Source organism: Oxyura jamaicensis, chromosome 7 (assembly GCF_011077185.1).
Source record: "Oxyura jamaicensis isolate SHBP4307 breed ruddy duck chromosome 7, BPBGC_Ojam_1.0, whole genome shotgun sequence".
Classification (NCBI taxonomy): domain Eukaryota; kingdom Metazoa; phylum Chordata; class Aves; order Anseriformes; family Anatidae; genus Oxyura; species Oxyura jamaicensis.
This window is the reverse complement of record NC_048899.1, coordinates 1922450-1943051: the sequence shown is the minus strand read 5'-3', so window position 1 is coordinate 1943051 and position 20602 is coordinate 1922450. Positions and strand designations below refer to the sequence as shown.

Genomic DNA, 20602 nt, shown 5'->3' with positions numbered 1-20602 from the left:
GCATAGAAGTCATTTTGGGTACTTAAGTCTGCTTCTATTGTCACTGTAAACCTACAAGAACCTCTAAATCAAGAGAGAAGTAATTGACAATGAACAATCCATTTATTTATTTATAGGGCAGTTATCCATTAAAAAATAGCTGCAGATACAGCCATGTATTTCATTAATTTATTTACGTTTGAGGGTAAAAGAGTAAAATAACTGCAGTAAAATTACTATGCAGAGTACAGGAATCATTAAATGATCATAGTCTAGCAATCTAGTAATTTATACTCTTGAAAAGCCAAATAAAAACATAATAGCTTTTTAGAAATCAAATGATTTTAATATAAAAATAAAGACGTGACAAGTCTCATAGAGCAATTAAAAGATACCAATTAAACTGAGGATTAGAATTATATTGTGCTGAGAAGTAGCTTTTAACCAGGGGTGGGGACATCAACTATTATAGCACTAATTTGGATCAAAAAGAGAAATGTTTGACACTCACTGGAGTTCCATTTTTTAGTTAATTGTGCCCTCTCCAGGTTCTTTGGTAATTTACACTTTCATTACTTAATAACTTACCAGGACTACCAAATTGAATGCAGTTTTCCAGTGTTGTAACAAATTGAGGGTCGCTGAGTTTGATTATATGCAAGCTATTGACTTTTTCCATATTCTTTATCCATTTATTTGCTTGACCCTGAGGATCTATCATCAGAGGCCATCTTCTTGCATTACTAAAGGGAAAAACACAAACTTTCAAAATTGAAATAAAAGCTGTTCAAATGTTTATGTCAAAGCAGATATTTTAGGCAATTTATTTACTTTTTAATTACAACAAAAGCACATAAGTATAAAATTGTAGTAGGCAAATACTTTATTTACAAAAAATAATACCTCCCTTTCTAAGGGGGGGGGGATATTCTAAGAAAGTACATAAGAATAATGCTTCTTACTTCCTAGAAAGTTTCATCTCACTTTATTTTTTAACATTTTAAAAACAAAAATATCACTTTGAGTTTGGAAATTTTGAACAGTTTTAATATAGTAATGATAAAAATAAGTTAGCATTTTCAAGCCAATTAATAGAATTTTCTATTGAAGAGAGATTTTACAGTTAGAATAAAAGGAAACACATAAGCAGCTTCATAGGTATCTGCCTTTTAGATCCTAACTCTAAAGCAGCAATGGACAGGCAGAACTTCTGGATTTTATTTTTTGCCAGACTTAGTAACTACTTCATGGATTTTTTTGCAGTATTCTTGACCACATGTAGTTACACTAACTAAAGAAGCGTTCCCTTATAACAGCCAAACACACAGAGTTTTCATCAACAATAAGGGAATGCATAAGCAATCACCGTGTGTGTTTCCAAAAAGATCTTTAATTCCGATTTTTTAATTTATAAAAGGCTTGAGATGCATTTTATATGGTTCTTGGGGCCCTAAAATAAAAGCTAGGCATAAACATGTAATTACAGGCATAATACGTATTTTCAATTTGAGGTAAATCTCATATTTCAAAATTAAGAGCTATCGTTATTTAGTTTTAAAGTGCTAATCATCTTTCCATTATTTCAAAGAGAATTTTTATTAAAGCTTTATAAAAGTGAAGTGATAGGATGTACTGTGGAAGTGCTGAATTCATTAACGTTTGTCAACCGCTTAGCCTGAGTGATTGAATTATTAATACAGTAATTGCTTACAGAAGTTACTCACTACATTCATTATCCCAGCACATATCTGCTAACTTCAGGAAGAAGTTTTGCTTCCAGACATATAATCAATCCTAACTTTAAAGTCAAGTGAAAATATGTTGAGGTTCTTTAGCTAGCGCGTTACTTCTGTTTTACAATGTATTGTTTTTCACTTTGGCACCTGCCTAGTTGACAGCCATTAACCTGTTTTTTATTCTTTATACAGAAAAGACAGAACTAACTGATGTGAATTGAAGTGAACAGGTAGCAATCACAAAGAGAACGCCAATCAGAACAACATTGCTTCATGGTCAATTCCTCTTCAGTTGCCTCAAGAACAAAACCTAGTAGCTGAAAGTCAGCAGCACTGTATTGGCAAGCATACTGGACAGAACTGAGAGGTTCTTTTTTAACAGTCATAACGCAAGCGTAGATGTTAAGATCTTGTACCACTTGTCAAAATAAACTGGAAAACTCTTTATAGAACATAAAGTAATTGAGACATAACCTATAGAATCTCCAGTATCATCTGACAGAAAAAGTATGTGACCCTCATAGAAAGATTAGCAGAATAATCTTCAGTAGCTCTGCAGAAATGCTTCTTGGTAGCAACTGATACTAGCATATTTCTTTAAAATTAAAAGAGCTGTAGTTTTTGAAGCATGATTACTTCCGTAACTACTGGCTATACTACAAGAAAAGCATTGAAAATTCTATTCCTTCACTTCTTGCATTTCTCATGACTTTAAAATACTGATAAAGCCAAGCTGCAGAATACAATATTTACTGCTTTGTATTTCTCCTGTGAATAGCTTCCTCTTACTCCAGCATAAAGATTTGATCAACTACTAACATATATTGTCATAAATACTTATATATTTACTTGAAGGTTATTTTTTTCCCCTGTCTTGAGTGAAGCATTTTAGGATGTCTTAAACTGAAGAGTAATCAATCCAGTGTGCAGCATGTTTGTAGGAAAAAGAATAAGAAAAAAAAAAAAAAGTTGTATCATAATAGCAATCAATAGAAATAAAAAGGAGAGTGAAAAGGTATTATTACTCTTTCTTATAAATTGAACCATTCCTGTCATTTTTAATTTTATAACTTTGGTTGTTAAGCCAGCTATACAGTTTAAACCAGCTCTGAAGCAAAAAAAACAAAACAACAACAACAAAAAAACACGTGTCTACACAGGTAGTTAAATGAAAAGCATGTTGTAAGAAGATATTTAATAACAAGTATTCATTGTAAGAATTTAATTATTTTTTACTCACGAGATAATGATGCCATTATCAATAGAAAAAGTGTCAGAGGGTAATCCAGCAATATTCCAAGCTCTGATTTCCACTGGTTCTCCCAAGATATTTGTTAAGGAAAAATCATCAGAACAAGGAATGTCTTTTGCTTTACAAAATAACGTCCATTCTTTAGTTTGCATCTAGATAAGAAGAAAGCAAACATTAACTAAAGCTCTGTCTATTCACAAAATTTTCAAAACTATACAAATATATATTTTTCAACGCATTTCCTGTACTAATCTCTACATACAAGATCACTATATCTTCAGATATAAAGAAACTTATGCTTCTGTCTAAGATGCCTAAAAATGTCTCTAAAAATACCTTTGCATACGATTTCTATATATAAGATAGAGGTTTACTTAGTCAGAACCTTAGTATGCTTTTATTACCACCTCAGTAGTCTTCCATACTATAGAATGAGTAGAACAAATGCACATATTCCAATGGAAAAACAAACAAAAAAACAGTTCATTACTCAACCCTCGGGACACACATAATAAGCACTTTTCAAGACTTAGCTAACTTAACAATTTAATAACACAATGATTTACCATTTAGTGTTGCTTTTCACTACTGTATCATATAACTCAATACAGTTGTGTAAATTATAAATTTGTATGGTGCATAATAAAAATGAAGGCACACACCTTTAAATATGTAAACCAAAAAGCATATTCCACTAGAAAGAATGCTTCTCAACAAACAATAGAAAAAGTCTGTTCATATGACGGGCACAATCTTATATATGATTACACCTTATATGTGTAAGGTCAAAGAAGTATGCTACAGAGTTTTAAACTACGTGTTGAAGCCCCAAGTAACAAAAAACACATGCTAAAGCAAATGGTCTAAAGGGTAAGAGACATTCACAGAGATGGTGAATAAAGGATTTATCAATTTGCATAAAAAAGGTTGATACTCCAAAAGATATCATAACCTTTTCTTTGTGAAGACTAGAGGGATAAAAAGAACAAGAGCAGGCAAAATGAACTGCACAAAAGTGCATCCAACAGTTCTTGAGAGTTACATAATTAATGTGTGTCTGCACAATCGTAAGAGTAATAATTAGCAACCAGGAATCCATACCTACTATTTCACAGAAAGAAAAAACTATAATAAAAAAAAACTATAATTTAAGTTATACTAAGCTTTTAGTATGAAACCAATATCTATTCATTTTTAGTGAATAAGCATGTATATGTCTCTACATGTCTTTTATGAATATCATCTACATTTTTATCTACCCTTGCCAGGAATACAGTTCAGAACCATTTCAGATATTTCACCAGAAGTAATCCTACCTACCCAGACACAAAGTGAGAGTTACTTAGAATGCAGGTTATAAGCATAAAAGAGAACACTAAAAATTACATAATTTTGGAACTGTAAATATTGCTATTTATTTAAACTATAAATAATCATACCATAAACCCTCTTTCTAGAAAGATTTAAGAGTAATATCAAAATAGTTATGTTGTGAAGAAAACAATAGTTTGAAAGAACAGTATAAAATTTTCTAAAGAAAAACGGACAAAGTACTTTGATAGAAAATAAGGGGAAGAAGAAGTAAGGATTATATCTACATCTATGTTCAAATAAGATGCATGGATTTTTTTTTCCTCTGAGTTTTTAGCAACTTACGACAACCTGGATCTGATTTTCAACAGAGATAGGCATTAATTTCTCCAGCTAAATTCAGTGGGAAGTTTTGGTGTTCAGAAAAATAAATAAATAAATAAATAAATAAATAAAGTCAAGCTAATTTTGATATCCAAAAATTGAGATACCTAAAATCCACTCTCATGTTAAAATTCTGTAGCATTCTGAATGTCTGTTTATTTCACTGGGAGTTACAAGCACATATCTGCTATATTACTGAGCTATTGTATCTTTTGTCTCTTTTTATAGAGAATTACTCCACACCCAGAACTTGCTTGTGTTGCTGCTGAAGTAGGAGCTGATTCTGTCTTCCCTAAAGGTAAGGAGAATGTAGCTATTGATTGGAATAGGACTAAGCAGAGCCGTGAGGAATAAAGTTACTGGCAGTTGCTTTAAAGAAGAGAAGCAATCAAAGGACTCTATCCTTTACATAAGTACATTACAGTACTTATAAACAAAACTCAAAATCATATGATACAGTTGCAGTTCTTATAAATTCTATTAAAATATAATTTAAACATATAAACTTTATAGTAGAATAAAAATGATTTAAATTTAGATTATTACAAAGCACACAGACAAAATTACTGTGCATCTTACTTGTCTGTAGCTGGATGTAAAGGCTCCTAGGTAAGCTACAATTCCTGATGAAATAAGTATATCCCCAGTCAAATTGATGTACTGCCTTGCCAGCTCCAAAGCAGTCTCATTCCACCGAGTTTTCTCACCCCCAAGGCCTCCAATCAATTGTTCTGCTCGCTGTAGTTTTTTGCAGCATAAGTCAACCTTAGAAAAAAAATAGTTTATTACATTACATGATCACTTTAAAGATATTTTACAAACATCAAAAGCATTCAAAGGCTATTTTTCTGTGCAGGTGTTTTCTACATAATTTCATGGAATAGAAAGAAAACTTCTGATTACAATGGAATTGTTTAAAAACCAAAACAATCTCAGTACCAACACAGTAAATTCCATAAAATTTCAGTTCATTTTTCACCTAAACTAGGAAAGAAAAATAGTATAAAACATGTAATTCACAATAGCTCTGCATGTGATCTGGAAAATATTAAGTCAAGGAAATGATTGACATGTCACAAGAGGAAAAAAAACACCTCAGAGAGATCACTGTTTCTTTCATGAAAGTAGGCATATTCTTTCCTGTGGAAAAAAAACCATCCTTATGAATATATAATCCCTGTTTCTTTTGTAGGTTTTCAACTATGCCATCCTTCCAAGTTTGTTTAGAATCTAATAAAAATATTATTTAAATATCATTGAAGAGGAATTTAATCCAGCTCTGTTAGAGTTCTTTACTATGTAGTAGAGACACATTTCAGCTGCAGGACAGGAGTAAAACGTTGCCAACTCTTGTTGCTGTTAAACTCCCCTCCTTTTCTGGTAACCACAACAGCCAATTTATACCATGCTAGTAACAAAATGCTCAGGTAGTTTAGTCCTCCCTTCTTCCAAACACTACCATATCAGGTTACAGAAGAAACACCCAAAGAGCTGAGTTTAACTACAGTCAAGAATTAAGGCTCCATTTCAAATTCTGATACTATTCTTGTAACAAAACCTCATGGTGTTGGTTGTACTGTAAATCTTAGAAATAAATAAAAATGACCATCTTCAAAACATTGCCTATCTCTGCACACGTAATGGCTATTTAGCAGTCAGGAGCAGAGTTTATTTACCGTGAACATTCTCAAAATTGTTTTGGCACAGAAGGTGTAAGCAAGCTTTCAAAACTTTAAATGTACTTACTTACAATTTAATAAAGAATCATATTTTTATTACAATCATTAAAAATTTACCACCTCACAAGAAAGCAGATATGAGAGAGGATGCAGCAGAGGGGTATCACAAAATTCATAATATCTACATTTTTCATTATTTTAAAGCATTTATTCCTCATGCTTTGCCTATTTGTAACTTCAAGACCATTATAATGTAACTTCAAGACCATTATAATGAAATAAAAAAACGGTAATCTAGGAATAGGACTTGTTCAACATATTGGCAGTTAAAAGGAGAAATCTCATTTGAGAGAGAAACAAATTGTAAATATATTTTCTAAAAAAACAACAGAACAACAGTTCGTCTTTTGCATGATATACCTGATTTTCCAAGTCAGCCTTCTCCTGTTTCTTGGATTCCAGGGTCTGTTGGAGTATAGCCAATTTATCTTGAACTTCCTTCAGGTCTGCTTGTTTCTTTCTTAGGCCATCCATAGCAATCTTTAATTTTCCTTCAGCTTCATTCAACTTTAGTCTTTTGGGTGCAACATTTTTTGTCACTCTAAATAAGGCCAAAAAATAAATTAAACATCTGAAAGATACATTGTCAATCCAGGGTTGGCATTAAAAAAATGAGCATAGAAAAGATGAAGGGAACTACTCAGTAGCTTACGCAACATTCTGTTTTTCGTTATTTGATGATATCGAACACAACTGGCATTCATCACTTTTTTTGGTGCTGATACCTTCTGACTTAAGCAGTTTCTGCAAAATTTTCTGTAATAGCAGCTAACGCTTTAAAGTGAAAATAGTTATCCTTCCAAATTGCGTTCCCATTTGATTACAATTTAGGATCCAATGCAGATTTGAGCCATTAGAAACACACAAATAATCATAAGTTACACATACACTGTACAAAAAAGAGAAAAAAAAAAAAAAAAAAAAAAAAAAAAAAAGGTTTTTGTATCTAACTCTATTTTCCAGTTTTAAGAACTTTGAGGATTTCAATCTTTTCCATTGATGCTTTCATGAGGAAAATACTGAAAGCATCATATTAATTGAAAACATACAATCTCTCCAAAAGAAAAAAAAAAAAAAAAAAGGAAACAAGAAAACATGCTAGAATGTCCTAGATCAACTGAAATGTTATTACATACGTATTAGCCTCATAACTATTGAATCCCCTCTCTTACTGGTAAGTTACATATTCCCTTTAAGGTCCACATTTTTAGTTAATTTTCTTTCTGAAAACAGGCCTTTATAATATTTAAAGTTGTTCTCAAATTCAAAACTTTACCAAGTGTGCATTTACTCATCTTGTTTGTCAAGTACTAAACATCCTCTCAAATGAAAGCATGCGCTACTTACCATGACTCAAATTTCAAATTACAAGTTAGCCCTAGTCATCCCAGTGCTGATTTACTGTTAAATGGGGGTTCCTAATGTTTCAAATTAGGAAACATCATCAAAACTAAGCACACTTTTTTCACTGCATCAAATACAATGTGTAACCAAAAATATAATTTGGGCTTGATATGACTCTCAGAAGCTTCCAAAGACATTTCAATAATGCCTCTGTCACTACCTCTGCCTCTATGCAGCTTTCTAAAAGGTTAACTTTATTTGCTAACTGAACATATTGCTCCCATGCCTTCTCAGAAAAGTCTAGAACTGAAAATCATGCTCTAAACATTGGTATCTGATATGAGTGAACGTTTGTTTATTTGCTCAAATTTCCCACTGGTAAGAAGTAATTTCAGATCTCTTTTGGTATTAAAATAAACGGATCTTTTAAATCAAATTTATTTTAACTTTTTTATCCATACTTACGTATCATAAAACTCCATGGCTATGACCCATTTGCACAGACCCTCTGCTGCTGTGGAAGCATTTCGAATTTTGTCTGGTACAAACTCAGGATTTGTAAGATACTGTTTTCTTATGATAGCCATGTAAGCTGGGGGAATGTTATCCTTGTCATATTCATGAAGAGACTGAAGAAATCTTATGTCACCCAGAAGTCTCTTAGCTGGACCCCAGAAATCCTCAATTTTTCTTCCAGAACCTGTTGGATCTGGAATCCTATCTGCCTTTATTCCCTTAAGGATGCATATAGCTTCCATTACAAGCTTGACGCCAGCAGGAGGACTCTTCATGGACTTAACTACTGTAATATCCTTAAAAACAGGCAAACAAACAAAAAGAAAGAAACAAAAGCACAACCTTTAGTAGTTCATATATATATATATTTACATATATATATATATTTTCTTTTAGAAATATGATTATTTCATTTTTTACTACTCTACTTCTTTCTTTAAGGTGCTATTCAGGTTAAACACTGACATTTAAACAAAAAGATGTGAAACCTAGTCAACAATCAGTTTAGAGGAGAAAAAAAAATCTCATCTTTAACTCATTTTTAGTTGTACTGTTTCTGCTCCTAAGTCAGTAGTGGGCATTGCACTTCAGTCATAAATTCAGATATTCCAACTCTGTGCTTCAGTTCAGGCTCTAATATGATACTTTCAAACTAAAAGAATCACTTCAGCAGTTTATTAGTAAATTTAAGATAGCATAAGGTAAAAACTGCCTTCAGCACAGAACTAAACACCTATACACTCCAAGTATAGAGATAAATCTATTTGTATTCTGGTCAGTTATTAAATTTCCAGAGTGAACTGAATGAGGGAAGAATCAACTGAAAGAAAGAAAAACACTGGGAAACAATTTTTTTTTTTTTTTTTTGATGATGCAGCTTCTCTCTTCATTCACTAGTAATGAGAAGGAAACAGGGTATGAATAAGCAAAGTTTTAAATGTAAATATAGAAAATAATATAAAATAATTAAACAATTCTACACACAGTGCACAACTGATTAAACAGAAGGTTAGCAAACTAACTAGTTTATGGGCACAATTGGCAACCTGTTTCCTGCTCTGCTTATCATGAGAGGAGAGTAGGGTGAATCAGAGTTTGTATAGGTACTGTAAGCTTTCCTACACACCCTTTTTTTAGTGTGTGTGTCCGTTTTCATCATGATATGTAATTATGTTTTAAGGAAAAACCTCCCCTTTTTTTTCCACTGGAAGTTCCTGCTGCATTTTTTTCTCTTGTATTATAATATTCCTTTCTTTGATACACTAGGCATTCACAGCAGCTAAAGAATTAATTACTTAATTGGCCTTCAAAGCCTTGTTCTTGTTTTGTTATTCACAAGTATGATTGCCTTGAAGTGACTAAGTCATGTACTACTTTCACAAACCATGCCAATGGTCTGATAAAGACCTAGTCTAAAACTTTTGATACCAAAAAATAACTGTATATAACAAAATAACTGCTTTCCAGCTAGGATTTCCTTGAAAGTATTTGAAAATTCTCATTTTAGCAACAACAGCAGAAGTACACATAGTCCACCCTCACTTTTGCAATCTGGGAAACTTCCTTGCATCCTGCCATGGTCCAAATATTATCTAGGCAAGGAAGACTATAAAACCAGAAGTGTCTCCCTCCAGTGTCATACTCTTAAGAAGAGTATGTGTCCTTAACACAGGGAGACATAGAATCGCAACTTTGATTTCTAGACTCTGAAAGACAGGATATAGAAATAATAGTTGACAGGCTAGCAGGTTCTGAATAAGAAAATGAAAAGTATAGTTTTTGTAACTTCTCTATTGCTAATTCAGAATATTTTTTATAATTATGAATTTTGAAATATTTAGAATATTTGATCCTGTAGCTCATAAAAATATAGTCTTACAGCTTTTTGGATAGAAAAAAAACACTGAAAGGTTTCAAGAAGTTTTCAAACTATAAAACTTTGTGTTTGTTAGAATAATGTAAAATATGAAAAGACATATAATTCCATGCTTTTGTTTATCTGAATATCTCTCTAGTGCATAAATACATACTGTCAGACATACCTGTGCAGTTAGAGTGTCAAGGGCAGCCAGAGCAGCTTCTAAACAAGGCATGGCTTGAGCTAAGTCAGCATCGCAATCATCTTTGATGGCTTTGGCAGCCATAGCTTGCTCATTTGCCACTGCTTCATCAGCTTTCACAATTTTTTCAGTTTTGGCTACTTCCAGGGACTCTTTTTGAATAACTACCATCATCTCATCAACTTGCTTGCTAGCTTCCCGTAACTGAGGTTGCAGAGCTTCCAGCTCAGACTGCATTAAGGCTACCTGGGACGCAGCAGAGTTCAGTTTCTCTAAGCCAACTTCATATCTTCTTTTCATTTCCATCACCTTACTGAAAAAAACACACCACTATATTATAACGATATTTTATTGGTACTTGATCACTTCATTCACTGGGACCCATTCCCCAGATTTCTCACTACTCTGAATAAGCAAATTCTCTACCATGCTTGTTTAATTTGCTAAACAAATAGTAAACATAGCAGGAGTTATTTGAGACATAGTCTTTACCTGTTCTACCACGCATACTCAGAAGTTGGGATACAGATAAATACATTGTCACATAAAGACAAATTTAAGTGATTATTAAGCTCTTGCCACTTTGTTGGCAGGAGCTAAAAAAAATCAAGATGACACAGTAGTTAACAGACAAGAAAAGGAGTAGGAAGAAATTATTAGTTGAGGTGAGGTCGGAATAAATTGAGAAAAATCATTTTAGCAACAGAATTTGAATGGCTCCGAGGACAGCCAACAGTGAAGAAATTCCAAAGACATTAGGTCATTATATTCAAGATTATTCCTTTATTCCTGGAATTTCTTGCTGCACAAAGCACTTCACACAGCCTGCTGGTCAAATTAAGCACTTGTCCTAATTGTCATGGCAGTGTCCTACCAGTGGGAATAAAATGAAAGGAACTTCATCTTAGTATCCATGAGAGAAGAACAGATGTGAATATGCATTTGGAGGTCCTTTCTGCACAGATATAGCACAGCTGTACCCTACTAGCAAACCAATGGCACCTAGCAACTCAGAAGATGGAAACATCCTCCAACAAATCTCAGAGGAAGCAGGCTGCATTAATTATTCTGGCAACCTTATATACATATATATATATATAATCAACATACAGCTACACAAGGAATGCTAGAAGTGTTCTAATGCAAGAATATTTTGTAGGCATCAAGTCAATCCTTTTGTCCAAGAAGCAAGTACATGTTCTAGGAATATATTTAATCCATGTACAATTCTATCAATTTAAATTTACTAGATTCATTTGTTTTGTTCAGATTAGCTATAGGAAATAGAAAATAATATTTTGAGAACTTGGGTTCCATTAGAAAAGGTCATAAATACAAATCCTTACGTGCGCTTCTTTCCAAGTAGAGTTTTAAAAGTGGAGATCAATTCCAAGTATGAAGTAGGTGTAACATAGTTGCGTCTTTGCAGTTCCGCGTGGAATAAGTCAGATAAAACAATGGTAGATGTGTGAAAGCTTTTACACATATCAATACAGCCACTTCGAGTTTCTTCGGACATTTCGACATCTTCCAAGAAGCGAGAGGCAACTGCTTCTAATGCATCTTCAGGCCATGTCTGAAACAAATGAATAAACGCTCTCTTATTCAGTACTTCATAGTCATTGATCTCAAAATATATATTTTTAAAGTATCTTTACTCCATTTCATAGATGAAGACACTGAGGCATAAAGAAATGGCCTGAACCATCGTTATCAAACAGGATAATAACAGTACAGGAAAGAATTCAAATATCTAGGATCTAGAGGTGTTCAAGGACACCATATTCTTTCATCTAGAAGAAATACTTTTACTATATGAAAAATTCTGCATTTTCAATGTATCCATAGGGGTGTATGACTGTCTCTGTTCTTCCTTTTCAAAATATTTTTTAAAGATACAGTAGGACCTTTTAAAACTTGATGAAATTTAATTTCCTCAATTCTTTAAATCCTACTTCTTAAATATTATGTATGAAGCCTTTTGTATATAACATTCAGATGGAAAAAAATCCTTCTGCAGAGTAGTGGGGAAAATCCTTGACAGAGATTTCAAAATTTTTGGACCATAGATTCTGGTAGTCCTTACAATAGAAGATTTAAATCTACAGCATCTACAGTACTGTGCTCATCCATTTATAGTTTTATACTACATCCTGATATTTATTTTCTTGATGATTTTGCATTCTGCCTATACTGGCCTTAAATTACAGTCAAGATGATTCTAATTGTGTAAACAATTTAAAATATGATGCTAAGAAAATCTAAGGTATTTTTCACTGCTAACTTGACCAAAGAGAATTACTTTACAAAAAGGGTTGAAGTCCTGTTAGTATTGCATTTCCCTTAGAAAAAACAAGCCCAACAAAAAGTTTTGTTTGTTTGTTTGTTTGTTTGTTTTTACCTGAAACCAGTCTAGTGTGCAGCAGTTGACAAGAGCTGGAAATTTACGAAGGCGATTACGGAAAGCATCTCCAATAGGACTCATTGCCAATACTATATGAAGCTGATCTCGGCAACGATCAACAAACATGTTAAAAAGAGCCATAGGACTGCCATCAGTCTGTTTTGTCCTGTCCCGTTGGCGATCTATTTGACGCATTTGTTCACAAATTTCTTGTTTCTCATCAACTGCAAAGAGATTTGGCACTTCACCTGCATTTAGTAAGTTGTTAATGTCTTCTAAGAATGACTCCTTTTTTATCTGTGTATCTGTGAACAAGAAAACTCCCTGCATTTCTGCTTCAGTAGATTTTCTTAGTATGACTTTTAAGTCTTTGTGCCACTCATTGATACCATAACTTTTAGTTATTTCAACCTGAAAAAGGTTGTACTCAGCCATATGGGCTGCTAATCGAGTAAGAGATTGTCGACCGCTACCTCCAACACCAACAAGAAGAGCATGGCTGCGAGGCTGTTTCAGAATGCGGGAAATTCTACAAATATGTTCTATAGCGAATTGGAACAAGACAAGCTGCATTGGCTTTCTGCTCAAGTTATTAAACTCTTCGAGGTGACTCTCTACAACTAATCTCAGCTGATCCACATCACTGATCTCCCTGTATTTAGTGTCATCTCTCTTAGGGTCATGAAAATCACAAAACATTAAGCTACGTAAGTCATCTTCTTCCACTCTTCCATCGTTATTGAAGTCCAGATTCTGGAAAAGTTCATGAAAGTCTTCATGTAAATCATCCTTCACTACTTCTTGGATAAATCCAACAAGCCAAGCCCTATCAGGATTATCCACCAAGCGATCATAATACACTCTAAGTACCTGTAAGATAAAAATGTAATTTTTAAAATAGTTGCTTCTGCTCTTGAATTTATATATTTTTAGTCAAGATAAAACAAATACCAATCTGCAAAATATTATATGTTGAATAATATATAAATATATATCTATCTTAAACTTCACTACATAGAAAAAAATAAATAGGTATTTAGAATCAATCTGAACAGTTGAGACAAGTAATATTATTTTGGAATTAAAGTGAAAGTCTGCATGGAAATATACACACACACTACACATTTATTAACATATTAGATAAATGTATAAAAGGCTGCTGCAAAGAGGAAGGGAGTATGTTGATCTTTCTGTATACTGACAGATAGGACAAGATATGGGTTTGTATTTCAGGAAAGAAGACTGCAGTTGGATATTAGAAAATCTTTTTAATGAAAAAGATAGTGAACAGCATGAATAGATTGCCTGGAATGGATTGTATTCATACTTAGAGAACTCTAAGAAATTTCGAAAAAAAACTTCAAAAGTTACTTGATCTTTTCTCTGTGATCCTGCTTTGGGGAAGTATAGTGGACTACATGATCACTAAAGATTTCTTCCATGGTCACTTTATCTTGATTTGATTCTATGAACTACTGCTAAATATTTAAAAAGCAACAATTACCAACAACCAACATTGCTTTCTTTTAATCCAGGAGAAAAAAAAAAAAAAAAGTAGAGAGTGTCTGTCCTGTTATGACTGAAAGATTAGGAAACACTTTACTAAAGTACTAAATTACTAAAATTTCCATGACTCAGGACTACTTGCAGTTCTTCTAACCATTAATTTTTGTTTTGGGGGAGGAAGAAGAGAAGAAATTGAAAGGATTGTGCAGACATTCGAAGCTGCAGAGAGCACATATTCACATGAAACTGAAGGAATCAACAGTCAGCTTGTCTACTGAGAGAGAATTCATACTTCGAACAAGTCTCATTCCCTCTGCCCATACAATAGACAAAATCCTGTCTCATGAATGTATCAATTTACAGCTGCTAGCCAATGCAAAATAATATTACAAAAACGTTTATACACAAATCTGCATCTTTTTCTTATTTATAATAATAAATATTTTTTAGTATTAGGTGATTTACCTCATGAACCCAAAGACGTTTCATCATTCCTGTGGATTCTGTTGTTTCAGGTCTTGACAGGCAAACACCTTGAATAACACGTGAAAAATCACGGAGATTGAACAAATAGTGTGATTTGGCTGGAGTAGGAAGCAGATTCTTCATAGCTTCGTTATACATACGCATGGTTCCATTAATAATTTGTGGAGTCAATTCTACATATTGTGATGGAAAGCTATAACTGACAAGTTATAAAAGATGATAAGAACAAGGTGAATCTCACAATTCCATCATATTAGCATGTGAATTAATAAACAATATTATGTATGTATACTGATTTACTTCTGAGTCCATGCCAATTTTAAAATTCTAAGATTATATTTCCTCACAGGTAGTTTTACAAATCTTAGTTCTCTTACGGGATCAACAAGATTAACTCTGTAAATCAAATCTAGTAACTGTGGAACATGTTGACAAATTTGGCTATGTTAGACAACTAATTAATACCCTTTCCCCCATTTTTATGATTAACAACAGCAGCATGAAAGTAGGTCAAATAACTCTTGCTGTCTTCTCCCTTCAAAGGGTCAGAAGCTGTCAAAGCACAAGCCTCGTCTAGAAACAAGATATTACAGTTTTTCGGGACTTAGCTGTCTGAATGGATAGGATAGTGCAACTTAAATAAAAATATAAAAATTCCTAATCATAGAATCAAAAATTATGCTGTGGTGAAAGGCCAAAGAAATAATAAGCCTTCTCCAATCACAAGAAATTTAAGAACAGTTTCCAGTTCTATTCTATGAATAACGACTAACCAAATTCTACTATTGTTTGTTATACATCAAAGAATACTGTTTATAGAAATATCCCAAATAACTGAATTAGCCTCAGCTAATCTAAAACTTGGTTGGAGTCTTCAGAACAAGCACTTCTCCACTGGGGAATTTTTGCATGAACCTTAGTTTTGTGGAGTAATGAATACCACAAAAGGCACAGAATAGAAAAGATGGTCATTTCTTTTCAAGAGCAGGGTCCTACGACATACCTTTTGAGACTTCCTAGTACCATAATTTAAAAACTCATTTTGATTTTTCTCAATATCTAGAGGTTCTTTACCATATAGTCAGATGCCAGTCCAAGATTCTAGAAAAAATTGTGTACGTGGATTCATTATCAAACTCATTAATAGTAACTTTATTGAAGTGTCGCAAGAATCGTGGTGTCACTGGGTTTCGGCCACCACCTAAATATTAGAAAGCAATGCTATAAATAACTTAAAAACTTAGAGTAAAACAGGGAAAAACTAGCATTTTTTTTTTCTAATAGTCATCTTTGATTTAGCTAGCAGTGTTGCTGAAGTACCACACCCTGTCATAAACCTAATGAAAACAACAAGACAGTAAAAACAGTCATTATATCTTACAGGAGAACAGAATCTGTTAAAAAAAAAAAAAAAAGATTGAAATGGTCAAGTTACAGATGGATAATTTTACACTATTTTAACTACATTTCTGTTAAAGAAGAAAGCTTTTATCATAAATTCCAAACCTATGTTCTTGATTTTTGAAGGTGTCACCACAAAAGAAGCCTTTACAACTAGTACTGTATATCTTACTAAATTTAAATTTTATCCCAGTTCTAGAGTTAGTAGCTGCTATGACTATACCGTGATTTGGATAACGAAGACATGTATGGAAATAGGAAGATATAAAATGTAATGAATATTTGTTCCTTCTGTTGGGAATTCAGCGTTAAGATGCTGCACAATGTGTTAAAACTTCTTATAGCAGCAAATTAGGAAGAAGTAGCTGAAAAGTGGACAATGTACCATTCCTAATATCAGGACCATAGCAAAAGGCAAACACATTTAGCACAGTAAGTAAAGAGGCGTGACTTAGTAGTTCAGGTGTGACCCTGCTCTAATGAAACCATAAGACTCATGGAACTGTCTCACATTCAGCCAGCTGAGACTAAGCAGAACTAGTAATTGTCTATATTCACATATACGTGTATATATACAGTTTATAACTGTATACGTATTCCTAGTATCTGGTTAGGAATCTCATTATTTTATCCTGAATAGGGCAAAGGAGAGATATTCATTGTAATTTATTCATTGTAATTCCTTCCATACCACGTTTGTCTCCTGGACACAGCACTTTACAATGCACGTTAAATTTTGCACGTGCACTGATGGCAAGTTGAAACAAGCTATTGGGATATAAATATGAATTTTACGCAAAATATAATATTTTTCAAATATGAGTTTTAATTCTAACTTTAAGAAAGTAGCTCTAAATAGCTTTATATTTCCTTTAATATACGTAAACATGCAGATTTCAGATTTTAATTTCTTATTAGTAGAAAAAAATAATAAACAGACTGGAATGAAGAATATAATTTTGTGAGTTCTCAAAATATATTTGATTCAACTTGTACATATGATCAGGTTTTTGTTTGGTTTTGTGCGCACGCGCGTGTGTGTGTTTTAATCCATTCAACAATAAGAAAACTGGAAGACAGTTAAAAGTCACTTGGAACAGGAACATAGCATGAAGGGAGGCTTTGCAGAAAAGCACCTCCAAGATTTGGCTATTTCCAATGTAAAAAAGGAGTGCAATTAAGTTATGCCTTTCCTTCGCAGTTTCTGCTTGGTTATTCCACAGACTGATGCTTAGATGAAGTGCTTTGAACTGTGGATGAACACACTGATAACTGATTGCAAGAAGCAGTTTTGCTTCTTCAGGAAGCATGAAGTTGTTACACGATTCGAAGGAAATAGAGTGTACAGATTATTTAAAAGTAAACACAATCGTATCAGAGAAACACTAATTCCTTATCGTAATTGATAAAGTATGCATAAAATATTTCTAACTAAAAAATGATAAAGTAAATCAACACTGATCACTACACATAGTCAACATGTTATCAGGTTATGAAAAATATAACGACCTCGCCATCATACGATTTACCCCATTTTTTTACCAAGTAAGGTTTTGCAGTTTATCTACTGCAGGCCTACGCTTAGTTCTATTTTTAAAAGTTTTGAAGAAGATGGTCTCATTAGACCAAAACAATTTCAAAAATCCTGCATAAAAATCCTGCAGAGCAATGTGTCTTCCTGGCAGGTTTGTGTAGTCTCTTTGCTGCACCTCAGCCACTTTGCTATGACTTCTGTTCATGTTTCCTACAAGGAAAGGAAAGGACTCCCTCTCCTATAATGAAAGGGAGTCCTATCCCTAGTCATAAAGATACAAACTAAAATAATGAGAATTCAGCCTTTGGAAACCAATGAAACAGGATAAAGCATAGACTATACATCTCTTACCTGGTGGCCCCATTGCACACACAATCTGAACATCTACAAGTTTAATCATTGAGCAGTCCTTAAGGTCATACCAATTCCAGTGATCTAACCACTGCCTTAGTAATTCAACAGGAGGTTGAGCACCATAGACCTCTCGGGCTGGCATGTTAACATCATCTACAAATACAACCTGAAAAAGGAAAACATATAGGATTTTGTATTTATCTCAGTGTATTTAATGAAAAATAGCAAAATAACACTTGCTATTTAAACCTTTCTGTGCTACTTATATGCCCTTTCTTGGAAAAAAGATGGAGTCAAGAAGACCAATGAAAATCTGAAAATTTGCTGAGACTGTGGTTCTGTTTTTAAATGTATGAAGCATTACATCTTTCTTAGCACTGTTATTCCTAAAGCATAGGCCACTGCTGATCAGGAAAAATCTTGACAGAGGTATCAGTTGCCTAATGCAACTAATTCAAGTTCTAGAAACACATTTATGCATTTTATCTCTCTTCTCTTCCTTTAATTGATACAGAGCAGAAATTTGGTGAAAAGGAAAACAGGTTAAATCATGAGCCTTGTTAGCATTGTTATCTGAACAGCATACTGAGATGGTTTTGACGAGAGTTACTGACCCTTTATCCCAAGGATCAAGGAGAATGGAGAACCAAGAAAAACCCATCTGGGTTTCTACATTGGTTTTTTTTTTTTTTTTTTTTTTTTGGTTGGTTGTTTTTTTACCCCCAGAGCTATGTAAGCCCTCTTGATTTATTCCACATCCCCCTTCCCTGATTTTGTGTAGATGAACAACAAGGGCTAATAATGAGAGGGCTGAACAAACTTCTGTAGTATCCCCATAACATGCAAAATGCAAGTGTCAAACCCACTATGACCCCACTTTTAGATTTATATAAAAACAGAAACCACAACCCCACTTTTAGATTTATATAAAACAACAGAAACCACAACACTGTCAAGAGCTATGTTTTTAGCAACACCTTACCTATATAGAACTTTTATGTAAAGGAAAATATCACAAAATATGGAGGGGGAAATATTATAATACTGTTTACCATTATTCATATAATAACATTTTTTCTGTTGATTAAAACAATATGCATAGTACTGGGAGAAGGAATAAAGAAGATGGGAAACATAAGAAGTTAAATATAAAAGAATAAATAAGAATTAGAATTCCAAGGGTTTATTTGAAATTGATCAACCTTTATTGATATCAGTTGTAATCAGTTGCGAAAATAATGCATTCACATATTTGTTTGCATTTAAACACTTATTTACATACAGAAATATATAGATTACCATTTTTTTCCCAAGAGGGGGTCCAAAAATTCCTTTTCTCCTTTTATCCAGCTTAGACATTATAATATTCTGAGTCTGAGCTGCTGTAGTTTGTGCTGAAAAGTTAATAAGCAGTGGCTTGTAGACTTCTTTATTCAAATTATTTAAAAGAAAATTCTGGAAAAATTGTGAAGAAAGTTAAAATATATGCATAGATAAAGTTTAAAGCAATTTAGCAAACAACAATCGGGCATTTTTCTATCATTTTTATTCCATTTAAATTTATAAAGCAGTAGTTTTCTCTAAGGTTTAATTTCATCAGATAAAACAATATTCTTCAATGATTCAAAAAAAAATCATGAACTGAATTTGTCAGAGAAAAATTTCTACCTCACAAAATAGATATTTTCTGATCTTCTAAAAATAACATACCTAGTATATTATATAAATTCAGTGTGTTAGTATCTTGCCCAAACACAACATTTCATAATACTACTTAGAGTCAATTTGTATTTAATACACACCCAAATTGGCAAAATTATCCACGGGTCCTAATACTTATGCCTAGTTTTGAAGAGTTTCCAGGAATATTTCCTACAAAGGACTTAGGAAGAATATCTAAAGATAAGCTTCACTTCAAGATTGATATTGTTTTGTAATGCTAGCTACCTTCCAAAGTCAATATTACAATATTACAAAATACAATATTACTATCTAGGTAAGATGTTTGACTTCAGATGCCACTGGTATAACATAACTTCTTTAAATATTAAACAGATGATGACATTGCTACCTCTCAGAAAATGAATAGCAATGAAACAATTAACTATATTTTGGAAAAACAAACAAACAAAACAAAACAAAACAAAAAAAACTTTTTCTCCTTTTTACAGTCAGATTACCAAGCTTAAAAATCCTGAAACTGTAACAAGTATTAGCATTCTGCCAAAAACATTTTGTTTCAGAAATAACAGGAACAACAGCTACAGTCAAAATAACTATTATTTATGTTCGTTTTTCATTTTCTCTCAAGGACCAGGACAACATGGGTAAAGAATATTTGGCATATTATAAAACAGGACACACAATTGTTTTGATTAAAAAATTCTCTCTCTTGAAATTGCAGCTGTTTTTCGTTGTAACGACCACATACAGCCAACTGATTATCTGAAGAAAAAACTGCCTGGGAAGATCCTGACTAGCCAATTCACCCTCTCAGTGTAGTCTATTTCTATAAATCTTTGTTTCTATAAATCTTTGTTTCTATAAATAATTCTATAAATAATTGCTTTTATTGTTTGCCTTCATATTTTTTTCA

General features: G+C 32.9%; 1 protein-coding gene across 9 annotated transcripts in view; it reads right to left on the bottom strand.

Annotated features, from left to right (window-relative positions):
* Positions 1 to 20602, bottom strand: part of DNAH7 (dynein axonemal heavy chain 7) — a 104574-nt gene that overhangs the window by 31617 nt on the left and 52355 nt on the right. For all 9 annotated transcript variants that reach the window (XR_004752556.1, XM_035332228.1, XM_035332229.1 and 6 more), the window contains 12 exons: positions 19306 to 19461; positions 18004 to 18172; positions 15792 to 15918; positions 14697 to 14916; positions 12723 to 13595; positions 11668 to 11897; positions 10304 to 10634; positions 8211 to 8557; positions 6762 to 6942; positions 5242 to 5427; positions 2956 to 3119; positions 568 to 722 (listed from right to left, as the gene is read on the bottom strand). Coding sequence is in view for 8 of the 9 variants with exons in the window: in XM_035332228.1 (XP_035188119.1) it covers positions 568 to 722; positions 2956 to 3119; positions 5242 to 5427; positions 6762 to 6942; positions 8211 to 8557; positions 10304 to 10634; positions 11668 to 11897; positions 12723 to 13595; positions 14697 to 14916; positions 15792 to 15918; positions 18004 to 18172; positions 19306 to 19461 (3139 nt within the window). In the remaining variant the exon portion in view is untranslated. The remainder of the gene's footprint in view (positions 1 to 567; positions 723 to 2955; positions 3120 to 5241; positions 5428 to 6761; positions 6943 to 8210; positions 8558 to 10303; positions 10635 to 11667; positions 11898 to 12722; positions 13596 to 14696; positions 14917 to 15791; positions 15919 to 18003; positions 18173 to 19305; positions 19462 to 20602) is intronic.